The 16,487-nt window shown below is 37.4% G+C and overlaps 1 protein-coding gene across 1 annotated transcript in view; it reads right to left on the reverse strand.

The window, feature by feature from the left end:
- Positions 1 to 1,436: 1,436 nt before the first annotated feature.
- The window catches only part of ACIN1 (apoptotic chromatin condensation inducer 1), a 44,482-nt gene continuing 29,431 nt past the window's right edge, over positions 1,437 to 16,487 (reverse strand). Inside the window, exons 13-18 of the mRNA XM_074531863.1 lie at positions 14,322 to 14,467; positions 12,093 to 12,200; positions 8,790 to 8,897; positions 6,461 to 6,860; positions 4,929 to 5,029; positions 1,437 to 1,772 (exon numbers count right to left, since the gene is read on the reverse strand). Of these exons, the coding sequence (XP_074387964.1) occupies positions 1,503 to 1,772; positions 4,929 to 5,029; positions 6,461 to 6,860; positions 8,790 to 8,897; positions 12,093 to 12,200; positions 14,322 to 14,467 (1,133 nt within the window). The 3' untranslated portion in view covers positions 1,437 to 1,502. The remainder of the gene's footprint in view (positions 1,773 to 4,928; positions 5,030 to 6,460; positions 6,861 to 8,789; positions 8,898 to 12,092; positions 12,201 to 14,321; positions 14,468 to 16,487) is intronic.

A 16,487-nucleotide genomic window follows, 5' to 3' on the forward strand; every position in this document is an offset into this window, starting at 1 on the left:
TTTCCATATTTTTCCCCTTTAAAATTCAATTTTTTTTTGCATTTCCATATTTTTCCCCCTTGGAAATTCCATTTTTTTCCCCCTTAAAAATCCCATTTTTTTGCATCAAAACCTCAAATTTTTTCCCCCAAAAATCGCATTTTTTCCCGTAATTTACCATATTTTTCCCTCTTAAAAATACCATTTTTTTTGTATTTTTCCATATTACTCCCCTTAAAATTTTCTTTTTTTTTCCTTTTCCATACTTTTCCCCCTTAAAAATTCCATTTTTTTCCACCTTAAAAATCCATTTTTTTTCCATTAAAACCTCAAATTTTCCCCCTAAAAATCGCAATTTTTGCCCAAAAATTCCCATTTTTCCCCACTAACTCCACCACATTTTTTACCTGTATTTTCCCATATTTTACCGTATCTTCCTCCTTAAAAATCCCTTTTTTTTTTGCTTTTTCCATATTTTTTCCCCTAAAAAATTCAATTTTTTTTCCATTAAAACCTCAAATTTTCCCCCTAAAAATCGCAATTTTTCCCCAAAAATTCCCATTTTCCCCCAATAACTCCAGCACAATTTTTACCTGTATTTTTCCCCTTAAAAAATTCAATTTTTTTTCGCTTTTTCTTTTTTTTTCCTTTAAAAATTACATATTTTTTGCATTAAAACCTCAAATTTTTCCCCTAAAAATCGCATTTTTTCCCGTAATTTACCATATTTTTCTCTCTTAAAAATACCATTTTTTTTCTATTTTTTCCCCTTAAAAATTCCTTTTTTTTTCCCTTTTCCATACTTTTCTCCCTTAAAAAATCCATTTTTTTCCACCTTAAAAATATCATTTTTTCGCATCAAAACCTCAAATTTTCCCCTAAAAATGGCAATTTTTGCCCAAAAATTCCTTGTATTTTTCCATATTTTCCTCCTTTAAAATTCCATATTTTTTGCATTAAAACCTCAAATTTTCCCCTAAAAATCCCAATTTTTGCCCAAAAATCCCCATTTTCCCCCAATAACTCCACCACAATTCTTGTCTGTATTTTTCCATATTTTCTCCTTTCAAAAACTCCATTTTTTAAAACTTTTCCATATGTTTCTACCTCAAAGATTCAATTTTTTTTGCAATTTTTCCCCCTAAAAATCGCAATTTTTGCCCAAAAATCCCCTGTATTTTTCCATATTTTCCCCCTTAAAAATTCAAATTTTTTTACATCAAAACCTCAATATTTTCCCCAAAAAATCGTGTTTTTTTTCCTGTAATTTACCATATTTTTCTCCCTTAAAAATTCCTTTTTTTTCTCCTTTTTCCATACTTTTCTCCCTTAAAAATTCCAATTTTTCCACCTTAAAAATCCATATTTTTCGCATCAAAACCTCAAATTTTCCCCCCAAAAACCCCAATTTTTGCCCAAAAATCCCCGTTTTTCCCCCAATAACTCCACCACAATCCTCATTTTCCTCTCCCCGTTTATTCCCGCCGTCAATTTTGGGCCAAATTCCCCCGATTTCGGTTCTTTCAGCGCCTCCTGGGGCTGCGGCTGCGGCTGCGGCGCTTCCGGGAGGATCCGCCAGGGGGCGGAGCTCTGCTGCCGGCCCCGCCCCCTCCTGAGGGCCGCGGGGTGGAGCCTGAGGAAGCCCCGCCCCCCGCGGCAGCGCTGGCCCCGCCCCCCGCGGCAGCGCTGGCCCCGCCCCCCTGGCGCTGCCGAAGCTCCTCCTCTTCCTGTTCCTTCCGGCGCCGCTCCCGCTCCCGCGCCCGCGCCGCCCGCTCCGCCTGCTTCTGCAGCAGCTGGACATGCAAATTTATGCTAATTAGGGCGTGATTAAAATCGCACATCATCATGCTAAAAAACTTCAGGGGTTTTTTGTTTTTTTCCCCCAAAAAAATCCCATTTTTATACACTAAAATCGCTTTTTTTTTCAATTTTTTTCCCGTATTTTTAACCTTGAAACCCAAATTTTATTCCCATTTAAGTTTAATTTGAATATAATTAAGTCCAATTTTTTCTCAAATTTTTCCCATCTTTTTCTGCCATTTTTTTAATTGTGAACTTAAAATTTTCATGATTTTTACTCCCAAAACCCCTATTTTTCCTATTTAACTCCTCTCCGCCTGCTTCTGCAGCAGCTAAACATGCAAATTTATGCTAATTAGGGCATGATTAAAGTTGCACATCATCATGCTAAAAAACTTCAGGGATTTTATGTTTTTTTCCCCAAAAAAACCCCATTTTTATACATTAAAATCCGATTTTTTCTCAATTTTTTCCCCTATTTTTAACCTTAAAACCCAAATTTTATTCCCATTGAAGCCCCATTTGAATATATTAAAGTCCAATTTTTTCTCAAATTTTTCCCATCTTTTTCTGTCATTTTTTTAATTGTGAACTTAAAATTTTCATGATTTTTACTCCCAAAACCCCTATTTTTCCTACTTAACGCCGCTCCGCCTGCTTCTGCAGCAGCTAGACATGCAAATTTATGCTAATTAGGGCGTGATTAAAATCGCACATCATCATGCTAAAAAGGTTATCGGGTTTTCGGTTTTTTTCCCCCAAAAAAATCCCGTTTTTCCACGTTAAAATCCCATTTTTTCTCAATTTTTTTCCTTTTTTTTTCTGTATTTTTTTTTTACCTTTAACACAAAATTTTCATTTTATTTATTCCCAAAATTTTTCCTTTCTCCCCCATTTTATCCTTTTTTTCCCCAAAACTCTTCCTCATTTTTCTGCTATTTTTAATAAACTTTTCTCATTTCTTTCCAATTCTTTTCCCTAAAAATTTAATTTCTTTCTCATAGTTTCCCCATTTTTCTTTAAAGTTGCATTTCCCTCCTTTTTTCCCCAAATTTCCCCTAAAAATCTCAATTTTTTTCCCATTTAAGCCCCCTCCACCTGCTTCTACAGCAGCTAGACATGCAAATTTATGCTAATTAGGGCATAATTAAAGTTGCACATCATCATGCTAAAAAACTTCAGGGGTTTTATGTTTTTTTCCCCAAAAAAATCCCGTTTTTCCACGTTAAAATTCAATTTTTTCCCGTATTTTTAACAATTAATCTCAAATTTTTCTTTGCTTTCCTTCAAATATTTTCAATTTTATTCCCCAATTTTTAAATTTTCCCCAAATTTCTCTTTGCTTTCTTTCAAATATCTTCCCTTTTATTCCCCTATTTTTTAAATTTTCCCCTTTCTCTCCCATTTTCTCCTCTTTCTTCGTTTCTTTTATTCCAATTTTTCCACATTTTTTCCTGTTTTTCCCATTTTTTCCTGTTTTTTTATATTGCTCCAATTTTCCATTTTAAATCTCATTTTTCCCCCAAATTTCCCCTAAAAATCGCGATTTTTTCCCATTTAACCCCGCTCCGCCTGCTTCTACAACAGCTAAATGTGCAAATTTATGCTAATTAGGGCATGATTAAAATGACACATCATCATGCTAAAAACCTTTAGGAGTTTTATGTTTTTATCCAAAACAAAATCCCATTCTTATATACTAAAATCTGATTTTTTCTCAATTTTTTACCCTATTTTTAACCTTAAAACCCAAATTTTATCCCCATTTAAACCCAATTTGAATATATTAAAATCCAATTTTTTCCTAATTTTTTTCCAATTTTTTCTGTAATTTTTTTAACCGTGAACTTAAAGTTTTCATTGTTTTTATTCCCAAAATTTTCAAAACCCCATTTTTTCCTATTTAACTCCACTCCGCCTCCTTCTACAACAGCTGGATATGCAAATTTATGTTAATTAGGGCATGATTAGAGATCCACATCACCAGGCTAAAAAACTTCAGGGGTTTTATGTTTTTTCCCCCAAAAAAATCCCATTTTTATACATTAAAATCCATTTTTTTCTCAAATTTTTCCAAAATTTTTAAGCTTAAATCCCAGATTTCTCTTTGTTTTCTTTCAAATGTTTTCCATTTTATTCCCTATTATTTTTCTTCTCTACCTCCCAAGTTTTACCCCAAAAAAACCCTGATTTTACCCAATAAAAATTTCGTTTTAAACCACTCAAATTTCCTTGAAATCCCCCCAAAATTTACCCTTAAATAAAACCCCAAAATTGCATTAAAAATAAAAGTAAAAAATAAAAATAAAACAAAAAAAATTTCCCCTAAAAAACCCCAAATTTCCCCTGGCATAAAACTCTAAAATCGTATTTAAAATAAACATAGACAATAAAAATAAAAAAAAATAAAATTTTCCTAAAAAAACCCAGATTTCCCTTGCGTAAAACTCCAAAAGCGTATTGAAAATAAAAATAAAAATTGAATTAAAAAAAAATTCAAAAATAAAAACAAAAAAAAATAAAACTAAAAACCCCAAATTTCGTCTTGTGTAAAACTCCAAGATCTTACAGAAAATAAAAATAAAAATAAAAATAAAAATAAAAAAATAAACACAATAAAAAAAAATAAACCAAAAATAAAATTTTCCCTAAAAAACCCCAAATTTTCCCTTGCGTAAAACTCCAAAATCGTATCAAAAGTAAAAATAAAAAATAAATTTAAAAAAAACTTAAAAATAAAAATAAAAAAATAAAAAAACCCCTCAAATTTCATCTTGCGTAAAACTCCAAAATCGTATCAAAAATAAAAATAAAAATAAAAAATAAATTAAAATAAAATAAAAAATAAAAAAAATAAAAATAAAACCCCCAAATTTCATCTTGCTTAAAACTCCAAAATCGTATTAAAAAAAAAAAAAATTTAAAAATAAAAAAAAATAAAATTAAAAACCCCAAATTTCGTCTTGCATAAAACTCCAAAATCTTACAAAAAATAAAAATAAAAAACAAAAAAAACAAACACACAAAATAAAAACAAAACAAATAAAAATAAAATTTTCCCTAAAAAATCCCAAATTTCCCCCCCCAAAACCCCTCCCACCACCCAGGTAATTAAACCATAGATATGCAAATGCTATGCAAATGAGCACCTGGGAGTCGGTCAGCGGCAGCCAATAGATGCACGGCGCCGCTTTGGTTTTCCGGAACAGATCGTCCAATAGCTTGGCCGGGGGCTCCTCCGGGGGCTTCTCTGGGGGGAAAAGGGGCGGGGCCAAACCTTTAAAACCACGCCCACCCCCCAAAAGGCCACGCCCACCCCCGCCCTTGCCTCTAAGCCCCGCCCATTCGGTGCTAAATGAGTTAATGTGGTGCTAAGCCCCGCCCACTCTGGGTTAGGCCACTCCTACTAAAAACTGATGATGTCACAGGCCACGCCCACCCCATTAAACCACACCCAATTACCACTTATTAACTATTAACAACAATTAAGCCACACCCACTATCCTTTAGCCCCTCCCACTTACCTTTAAGCCACGCCCACAACCCATAACTACCACACATGGCAACCAGGCCACACCCACCATCACAAAGCCCCTCCCACTTTCATTCAGGCACCTCCCACAACCTTTAATTACCATATATGGTAATCGCATCCCAACCAATGCCTTTAAGCTCCTCCCACCAACCTCTGGCCACACCCACATTTCTATTCAGGGCAAGTTTCAGGACATTAGCCACGCCCACAAAATTTAACCCCTCCCACCCCACTCCAATACCCAAATACGGCCAATAAGCTCCTCCCATTTCTGTTTAAGCTCCTCCCACCACTCTTTTAGTACCTCCCACTTATCCTAATTTCCATATATGGTCTGTAAGCCCCTCCCACCCAACCTTAAGCCCCTCCCACACCCTTCAATCACCTCCCACCAACCCTCTGGCCCCTCCCACAATTGTTAAGCCCCTCCCATTAGCACAAAATCCCACCCACCAAGCTTTAAGCCCCTCCTACTTCCCCTTAAGCCCCTCCCACCACCACCTAAGCTCCTCCCACCACTGTCATAATCCACATCATGTCCTTAAGCCCCTCCCACCACCTTTATCAAACTCCTCCTACCACCCTTTAAGCCCCTCCCACCACAACCTAAGCTCCTCCCACAACTGTCACAATCCACATCATGTCCTTAAGCCCCGCCCACCACCCTTTAAGCCCCTCCCACCTGCCTTTTAAGCCCCTCCCACCTTCACTTAAGCTCCTCCCACCACCACCTAAGCTCCTCCCACAACTGTTGTAATCCACATCATGTCTTTAAGCCCCTCCTACCACTTTTATTAAACCCCTCCCACCTCCCTTTAAGACCCTCCCACCATCACTTAAGCCCCTCCCACCTTTATTAAGCCCCTCCCACCACCTTCACTAAACCACTCCCATGTCAGTTTAAGCCCCTCCCACCTCCTTTGAAACCCCTCCCACCACCTCTATTAAACCACTCCTATGTCAACTTAAGCCCCTCCCACCTCCCTTTTAAGCCCCTCCCACCTTTACTGAATCTCATCATTTAAGCCCCTCCCACTTTTGACCCATCCCGTTTTAGCCTCCCCATACCCTTTAAGCCCCTCCCACCCCATTAAGCCCCTCCCACCCTGAAGCCACGCCCCTTTTCACCAGAAAAGCCACACCCACCTTTCCTCTCGGGCCGTGCCTCCCTCTGTCCCCGCCCCTTCTCCTTGTCCCCGCCCCCTTGCGGGCGTGTCCTGCCGCTCCTCCCCTCGCGGGGGGCGTGTCCCGGCGTGGCCCCGCCCCCCGGGGGGCGTGTCCCGGCGCTGGGGGCGGGGCTTTTCCCCCGGTCCCATTCCCGCTGTTCCCGCGCCCGTTCCCGCCGGGAGCGCTCCCGCTCGCGCTCCGCCCACTGCCAAGGCTCCGCCCCCCGGGGGGCGTGGCCGGGCGGGGACACGCCCCCCTGGGCGGGGTTGAGGGAGGAGGAGGAGCTGGAGGAAGGGGGGAAAGGGGGGGAGGGGCGGGGCTGCAAAGGGGAGGGGCTTGAGGAAGGGGGCGGGGCCAGGAGGCCGCGGTGGAAATCCAGCTGGAAATGAATGGGGGGAAATTCAGCACCAAAAATTAAAAATTTTCACCCAAAATTTCGCAAATTTTAACCCAAAAGTTTACAAATTTTAACCCAAAAAATTCACAAATTTGAACCAGAAATTTCACCCCGAAATTTATAAATTTTAACCAAAAATTTCACTCAAAAGTTCACAAGTTTCAACCCAAAAAACTCACAAATTTTAACCCAAAATTTACAAATTTTAACACAGACCTCCACCCAAAAATTCACCGATTTTAACCACAAAATCCATCTAGGATTTTACAAATTTTAACACAAAACCCACCCAAAATATCAAAAATTTCGACCCTAAATTCCCCCAAAAAACTCTCAAAATTCCGCAAAATGTTCGCAAAAAAGTTCCCTAAAAACCTCCCTCAAAAAATTCCAAATATTCCCGATTTTGACCCAAAAAAATTCTCTGAACTCCCTAAAAAAAATCCAAAAAATTTCCCACAATTCACCCAAAAAATCCTTAAAAAAATTCCAAAAAAATTCCCAAAAACTCCCTAAAAACCTCCCCCAAAAAATTCCAAATATTCCCAATTTTCACCCAAAAAAATCCCCCGAAACGCGTCAAATATGCAAAATATTTCCCAAAATTCCCCCAAAAAACCCTTAAAAAAATCCGAAAAAATTTAAAAAAAGTTCTCAAAAAATTCCCAAGAAATTTTCAAAAACTCACCAAAAATTCCCTGAGAAAAGCCAAAAAGTTTTTAAAAAATCCCTAAAAATTCCTAAATTGTGCCCAAAAAATCCCAAAAAAGTCAAAAAACTTCCCAAAAGAATTTCAAAAAAAAAAAAAAAATTCCCAAAAAATTCCTAAAAAATTCTAAAAATATTCCAAAAAAATTCCAAGACAAATCTAAAAAAATCCAAAAAAATTCCCAAAAAATTTCAAAAAAAATCCAAAAAAATTCCCAAAAAATTTCCCCAAAAAATCCAAAAAAATTCTAAAAAAATTCCCAAAAAATTCAAAAAAATTCAAAAAAATTAAAAAAAATTCCTAGAAAATTCCAAAAGTATTCCAAGAAAATTCCAAATCTAAAAAAATCCAAAAAAATTCCCAAAAGTTTTCAAATAAAATCCAAAAAAATTCCCAAAAAAATTTTAAAAAATTTCAAAAAAATCTAAACAAAAATCCCAGAAGTCCTAAAAAAAATCCCGATGTCTCCCAAAAAAATTACAAATATTCCCGATTTTCACCCAAAAAAATTCCCCAATCCGCATGAAAAATCTCAAAGTATTTTCCAAAAATTGCGAAAAAATTCCAAAAAATTCAACCAAAAATTAAAAAAAAAATTCACAAAAAATTCCTAAAAAAATCTAAAAAAATGAAAAAAAAATTTCCAAAAAATTCCCAAAATTCCAAAAAATTCCCAAAAAAAATTAAAAAAATTCAAAAAAAATTCCTAAAAAAAAATTCCCAAAAAATTTCCAAAAAAAATGCAAAAAAATAAAAAAAAATTCCTAAAAAATTCCCCTAAATTCCAAAAAATCCCCAAAAAAATTTTAAAAAATTCCTAAACAAAATCAAAAAAAAAATCCCGAAAAAATCCAAAAAAATTTTAAAAAATTCCCAAAAAATTCCCAAAAAATTGCAAAAATATTCCAAAAAAATTCCAAGAAAATTCCAAAACAAATCGAAAAAAATCCAAAAAAATTCCTAAAAATTTTCAAAAAAAATCCAAAAAAATTTCCCCAGAAAATCAAAAAAATTCCCCCAAAAATTTTAAATAATTTCAAATAAATTCCAAAAAAAATCCCAAAAAAATAAAAAAAAATTCCCAAAAAATTCCAAAAAAAATCCGTAAAAATTCCTAAAATTTTCCGCATTAAGAAAAATTTTAAATTTCCCCAAATTTGCCCAAAATTTGTATCTTTTGCCCCATTTTTTTTCGTCCCCACCTCCTCCTGCTGAGCGAAATCGGCCGAGAGCACTTTGGGGTTGGATTGCGGCCACTTGACGCCGTGCAGCGCCTCCCGCGTGGCCACCGCCTCCTCCACCGAGCAGTACTGCAAAAAAAATACAAAAAACCGAAATTTTGGTAAATTTAAAAAATGGGGAATTTGAGGAAAAAAACCCGGAGAAAATCCGATGAAATTTGGGGTTTTTACGGCTTTTCAAAGTGAATTTTTGGGCGTTTTTTAGGGATTTTATAGTGATTTTTTAGTGACTTTTTAGTGATTTTTGGGGAATTTTCAGAATTTTATTTCAGAGAATTTTCCCTGAATTTTAGAAAAATTTAAAAAGTTTTTTTTGTTGTATTTTGGAGAATTTTCAGAATTTTTTTCAGAGGATTTTTCCTGAATTTTAGAAAAATTTGAAAAATTTTTTTCGCTTTATTTTGGAGAATTTTCAGAATTTTTTTAGAGGATTTTTCCTGAATTTTAGAAAAATTTTAAGAATTTTTTTTGCTTTATTTTGGAGAATTTTCAGAATTTTTTTCAGAGGTTTTTTCCTGAATTTTAGAAAAATTTAAAGAATTTTTTTCGTTTTATTTTGGAGAATTTTCAGAATATTTTTCAGAGGATTTCTCCTGAATTTAAGTAAAATTTTAAGAATTTTTTTCGTTTTGTTTTGGAGAATTTTCAGAATTTTTTTAGAGAATTTTTCCTGAATTTTAGAAAAATTTTGGAATTTTTTTTGGAGATTTTTGGGGATTTTTTTGGAGCTTTTTTTCTGGTGAATTTTTGGTAAAATTTTTAAGCTTGAAAAATTTTTTAAAGCAAACTTCAATAAATTTTAAAAGTATTCAGAATTTTTTTTATGTTTTTAAAGGACTTTAAGGAGAATTTAAAAAAAAATTTGGGGGAAATTTAAAGTCTTTTTTTGGAAATTTTCGGTGAAAATATTGCAAAAAAAATTGGCAAAACCCAGAATTTTGGTAAATTTAGAAATTGGGGAATTTGAGGAAAAAAACCCGGAGAAAATCCGATGAAATTTGGGGTTTTTACGGCTTTATAAAGTGAATTTTTGGGCGTTTTTTAGGGATTTTTTAGTCATTTTTGGGGAATTTTCAGAATTTTTTTCAGAGAATTTTCCCTGAATTTTAGAAAAATTTGAAGAATTTTTATTGTTTTATTTTGGTGAATTTTCAGAATTTTTTTCAGAGGATTTTCCCTCAACTTTAGTAGAATTTTAAGAATTTTTTTCGTTTTATTTTGGAGAATTTTCAGAATTTCTTTTTAGAGAATTTTTCCTGAATTTAAGTAAAATTTTAAGAATTTTTTTTGCTTTATTTTGGAGAATTTTCCGAATTTTTTTCAGATGACTTTTCCTGAATTTTAGAAAAATTAAAAATTTATTTTTAATTTTGTTTTGGAGAATTTTTAGAATTTTTTTTCACAGAATTTTTCCTAAATTTTAGAAAAATTTGATGATTTTTTTTTAGTTTTTTGGGAGATTTTAAGAATTTTTTTTTGAGCTTTTCTTCCGGTGAAATTTTGGGGCTTGAGAATTTTTTAAAGCAAACTTTGATAAATTTTAAAAGAATTCAAAATTTTTTTTAGATTTTTCAAGAATTTTTAGGAAGTTTTTTGTAAATTTTTTTGGGGCATTTTTGGGGTTTTTAATTTGAATTTTCCCAGCACCACCTCGATGGTTTTTCCCTTTTAAAATCTTCATTTTTCGCCCAAATTTCGCCGTTTTTTCACCAAATTTCGCCGTTTTTTCAGGAAATTTGATTTTTTTTTAGATAAAATGAATTTTTTTGGGGTGAATTTGGTGGATTTTGGGTTTTTTACCGTGACAAAGCAGCGAGATTTGATGCGCTCCATTCAGAACCCATTGTGCTTAAAACACCAATTAATTTTAAAAATCAATTCTTGAAAAATTGAAAATTTATCCTAAAATTTTTCAAGGATTTTTGTAAAAATTTGGGTGATTTTTGGTGAAATTTTTGGGCATTTTTTGGGCATTTTTGGGGTTTTTAATTCGAGTTTTCCCGGCCACCAGGGGGCGCCACCTCGATGGTTTTTCTCCTTTAAAATCTTCATTTTTCGCCCAAATTTCGCCGTTTTTTCACCAAATTTTGCCGTTTTTTCACGAAATTTGAATTTTTTTTTTGATAAAATGAATTTTTTTGGGGTGAATTTGGTGGATTTTGGGTGTTTACCGTGACAAAGCAGCGAGATTTGATGTGCTCCATTCAGAACCCATTGTGCTTAAAACACCAATTAATTTTAAAAATCAATTCTTGAAAAATTCAAAATTTATCCTAAATTTTTTCAAAGATTTTTGTAAAAATTTGGGTGATTTTTGGTTAAATTTTTAGTGAATTTTTTGAGCATTTTTTGGGTTTTTAATTCGAGTTCTCTTGTCCACCAGGGGGCGCCACCTCGATGGTTTTTCCCCTTTAAAATCTTCATTTTTCGCCCAAATTTCGCCGTTTTTTCACCAAATTTTGCCGTTTTTTCAGGAAATTTGAATTTTTTTTTGATCAAATGAATTTTTTTGGGGTGAATTTTGTGGATTTTGGGTGGTTTACCGTGACAAAGCAGTGGGATTTCATGTGCTCCATTCACAACCCATTGTGCTTAAAACACCAATTAATTTTAAAAAATCAATTCTTGAAAAATTTGAAATTTATCCTAAAATTTTTCAAGGATTTTTGTAAAATTTTGGGTAATTTTTGTAAATTTTTGGTGAATTTTTTTAACATTTTTTGGGTTTTTAATTCGAGTTCTCTTGTCCACCAGGGGGCGCCACCTCGATGGTTTTTCCCCTTTAAAATCTTCATTTTTCGCCCAAATTTCGCCATTTTTTCACCAAATTTCGCCGTTTTTTTCAGGAAATTTTATTTTTTTTGGATAAAATGAATTTTTTTGGGGTGAATTTGGTGGATTTTGGGTTTTTTACCGTGACAAAACAGTGGAATTTGATGCGGTCGATCCAGAACCCATTGTGCTTAAAACACCAATTAATTTTAAAAATCAATTCTTGAAAAATTTAAAATTTATCCTAAAATTTTTCAAGGATTTTTGTAAAAATTTGGGTGATTTTTGGTGAAATTCTTGGTGAATTTTTTGAGCATTTTTTGGGTTTTTAATTCGAGTTCTCTTGTCCACCAGGGGGCGCCACCTCGATGGTTTTTCCCCTTTAAAATCTTCATTTTTCGCCCAAATTTCGCCGTTTTTTCGGGAAATTTGAATTTTTTTTTGATAAAATGAATTTTTTTGGGGTGAATTTGGTGGATTTTGGGTGTTTACCGTGACAAAACAATGGGATTTGATGCGGTCGATCCAGAATCCGTCGTCCTTGAGGCGCCCGGTCCGGCCCAGCAGCTCCTTCAGCTGCCCCAGCGTGAATGGACGCACCTGGAAAAGGGGGGCGTGGTCCAAAAAGGGGCGTGGTCAGGCAAAGGGGTGTGGTCTGGGAAAGGGGTGTGGTCAGGTGAGGCCACACCCCCAAAAAATCCCCAAAAATTTGGGTCAAAATTGGCCAAAACGGGGAAAAAAATTCTCTTTTCCCACCCAAAAAATGACCCCAAAAATTCCCTTTCCCCAAAGCCAAAAAAGGACCCAAAATTTTCACAAAATGATCCAAAAAACACCTTTTAAAAAACCCAAAAATTCCCCTTCTCACACAAAACCCCCCAAATTTTCATTGAATTTTTCCCAAATTTCCCCCAAGTTTTTCCCCAAATTTTCCCTGAATTTCCCCAAATTTCTCCCAAATTCTCCCCCCAATGTTCTCAAATTTTGCCTGAATTTCCCCCAAATTTTCCCTAAATTCTCCCCGAGTTTTCCCCGAATTGTTCCCCAATTTTCCCTGAATATTCCCCAAATTTCCCCCGATTTTTTTCCCAATTTCACCCAATTTTCCCCCAATTTTTCCCCCAAATTATCCCCAAATTTCCCTGAATTTCTCCCTAATTCTACCCCCAATTTTCCCAAATTTTCCCCAAATTGCCCCAAAGTTTTCCCCAAATTATCCCCAATTTCCTCTGAATTTCTCCCAAATTCTCTCAAATTATTCCGAATTTTTGCCTGAGTTTCCCCCTCATTTTCCCCAAATTCTCCCCCTAATTTTCCCAAAATTTCCCCCCTATTTCCCCAAATTTTTCTTCAAATTTCCCACGAATTTTCCGCAAATTTTCCCTGAATTTCCCCCGAATTCTACCCCCAATTATCCCCAAATTTCCTCTGAATTTTTCCAAATTTTCCTGAATTTCTCCCAAATTCTCTCAAGTTATTCCGAATTTTTGCCTGAGTTTCCCCCTCACTTTCCCCAAATTCTCCCCCTAATTTTCCCAAATTTTCCCAAAATTTCCCCATTTCCCCAAAGTTTTCTTCAAATTTCCCCTGAATTTCCCTTGAAATTACCCCCCAATTTTTCCCCTCATTTTCCCAAATTTTCCCCGAAGTTCCCGCAAATTTCTCCCAAATTCTCCCCCCAATATTCCAAAATTTTGCCTGAATTTCCCCAAATTTTCCCTAAATTCTCCCACAATTTTCCCCGAATTTTTCCCCGAGTTTTCCCCTCATTTTTCCCAAATTTCCCCAAATTTTCCCTGAATTTCCCCAAATTTTCCCCGAATTTTTCCCCAAAGTACCTCCAAATTTTCTTGAATTTCTCCCATGTTCTTCCCCAATTTTACCAAATTTTTCCACAATTTTTTCCCGAATTTCTCCCAAATTATCCCCGAGTTTTCCCCTCATTTTTCCCAAATTTCCCCCAAATTTTCCCTGAATTTTGCCCAAATTTCCCCCGTTTTTTATCCAATTTTCCCCCAATTTTCCCTGAATTTCTCTCAAATTATCCCAAATTTTCCCAAACTTCCCCAAATTTTCCTGAATTTTTCTCAAATTTTTCTCAAATTTTTCCCCAAATTTCTCTGAATATCTCCCAAATTCTACCCCCAATTTTCCCCAATTTTTTCCCGAATTTCTCCCAAATTATCCCCGAATTTTTCCCCAATTTTCTCCCAATTTCCCACAAATTTTCCCTGAATTTTCCCCAAATTTTTCCCCAATTTCGCCTGAATATTTCCCCAAATTATCGCCAAATTTCCCTGAATTTCTCCCGAATTCTACCCCCAATTTTCCAAAATTTTCCCCAAATTATCCCCAAATTTCCTCTGAATTTTTCCCAAATTCTTCCCCAAATTTTCCAAAATTTTTCACAGATTTCCCCCAAATTACCTCCAAATTTCCTTGAATTTCTCTCCCAAATCCTTCCCCAATTTTACCGAATTCTCCCCGAATTTTTCCCCTATTTTCTCCAAATTTTCCCCCATTTTTCCCCCAATTTTCCCTGAATTTCTCCCAAATTATCCCTGATATTTTTCCCCAATTTCCCCCAAATTTTCCCTGAATTTTCCCCCCAATTTTTTCCCAAATTTTCCCCCAAATTATTCCCAAATTTTCCCCAATTTCCCCCAAAATTTCCCCCAATTTTTCCCCAAATTTTCCCAAATTTTCCCCCAAATCTGTTACCAGGTTGCAGAGGTGCACGATGGGGGAGGGGCGCTGCCGGGGGGGGGAGGGGCGCGGCGCCGCCCGCACGGGTTCGTCCACCGGAAGCAGCAGCGCCCCCGAGCGCCAGGGGGGGGGCTGGGGGCGCCGAGGGGGCGGGGCTTCGCCTGGGAAAAGGGGCGGGGCTTAGCGATGACGTCATCACCAAAAATCCCGAAATTTTTAGGATTTATTTTGATTTTTTGGGGATTTTTGGAGATTTTAATGAAGCCCCCTGAGCGCCGGGGGGAGGGCTGGGGGCGGGGCCTCGCCTGCAGAAAGGGGCGGGGCTTAGCAATGATGTCATCACCAAAAAATCCCGAAATTTTTAGGATTTATTTTGATTTTTTTGGGGATTTTTGGGGGTTTTAGTGAAGCCCTGCGGCCACCGGGGAACGCCCAGTGAGGATTTGGGGGCGGGGCTTCACTTGGTTAAAGGGGCGGGGCTTAGCTATGACGTCATCACCAAAAAATCCCGAAATTTTTGAGATTTATTTTGAATTTTTGAGGATTTTTTGAGATTTTAGTGAAGCCCCATGAGCGCCAGGGGGAGGGGCTGGGGGCGCCGAGGGGGCGGGGCCTCGCCTGCAGAAAGGGGCGGGGCTCAGCAATGACATCATAACAAAAAATCCCGAAATTTTTAGGATTTATTTTGATTTTTTGGGGATTTTTTGAGGTTTTAGTGAAGCCCTGCGGCCACCAGGGGGCGCCCAGGGAGGGTTTGGGGGCGGGGCTTCACTTGGTTAAAGGGGTGGGGCTTAGCGATGACATCATCACCAAAAAATCCCAAAATTTTTAAGATTTATTTTGATTTTTTGGGGATTTTTTGAGATTTTAGTGAAGCCCCTGAGCACCAGGGGGGAGGCTGGGGGCGCCTCGGGGGCGGGGCCTCGCCTGCAGAAAGGGGCGGGGCTCAGCGATGACGTCATCACCAAAAAATCCCGAAATTTTTAGGATTTATTTTGATTTTTTGGGGATTTTTGGGGGTTTTAATGAAGCCCTGTGGCCACCGGGGGGGGGCTGGGGGCGGGGCTTCGCCTGGAGAAAGGGGCGGGGCTTAGCGATGACGTCATCACAAAAAAATCCCGAAATTTTTAGGATTTATTTTGAATTTTTGGGGATTTTTTGAGGTTTTAGGAAAGTCCCCCAAGCGCCGGGGGGGGGATGGGGGCGGGGCCTCGCCTGGAGAAAGGGGCGGGGCTTAGCAATGACATCATCACAAAAAAATCCCAAATTTTTTGGGACTTATTTCGATTTTTTGGGGATTTTTCGGGGTTTTAATGAAGCCCTGTGGCCACCGGGGGGAGGCTGGGGGCGGGGCTTTACTTAGCTAAAGGGGCGGGGCTTAGCAATGACATCATCACAAAAAATCCCAAAATTTTTAGGATTTATTTTGATTTTTTGGGGATTTTTTGAGGTTTTAGTGAAGCCCTGAGGCCACCAGGGGGCGGGGCTTCCTGAAAAAGGGGTGGGGCTTAGCGATGACGTCATCACCAAAAAATCCCGAAATTTTTAGGATTTATTTTGATTTTTTGGGGATTTTTTGAGGTTTTAGGGAAGCCCCCCGAGCGCCGGGGGGGGGCTGCGGGTGTCTCGGGGGCGGGGCTTCGCCTGCAGAAAGGGGCGGGGCTTAGCGATGACGTCATCGCAAAAAATCCCAAAATTTTTAGGATTTATTTTGAATTTTTGGGTATTTTTGGGGGTTTTAGTGAAGTCCTGAGGCCACCAGGGAGCGCCCAGGGAGAGTTTGGGGGCGGGGCATTACTTGGTTAAAGGGGCGGGGCTTAGCGATGACGTCATCAGAAAAAAACCCGAAATTTTTGGGATTTATTTTGATTTTTTGGGGATTTTTTGAGGTTTTAGGAAAGTCCCCCAAGCACCAGGAGAGGGGCTGGGGGCGGGGCCTCTCCTGGAGAAAGGGGCGGGGCTTAGCGATGACATCATCACAAAAAAATCCCAAAATTTTTAGGATTTATTTTGATTTTTTGGGGATTTTTTGAGATTTTAGTGAAGCCCCCCAAGTGCCGGGGGGGGGGGCTGGGGGCGCCGAGGGGGCGGGGCCTCGCCTGCAGAAAGGGGCGGGGCTCAGCGATGACGTCACCAGCAAAAAATCCCGAAATTTTTAGGATTTATTTTGAATTTTTGGGG

The sequence above is a fragment of the Zonotrichia albicollis genome, chromosome 40, assembly GCF_047830755.1.
Source record: "Zonotrichia albicollis isolate bZonAlb1 chromosome 40, bZonAlb1.hap1, whole genome shotgun sequence".
NCBI classification, from domain to species: Eukaryota; Metazoa; Chordata; class Aves; order Passeriformes; family Passerellidae; genus Zonotrichia; species Zonotrichia albicollis.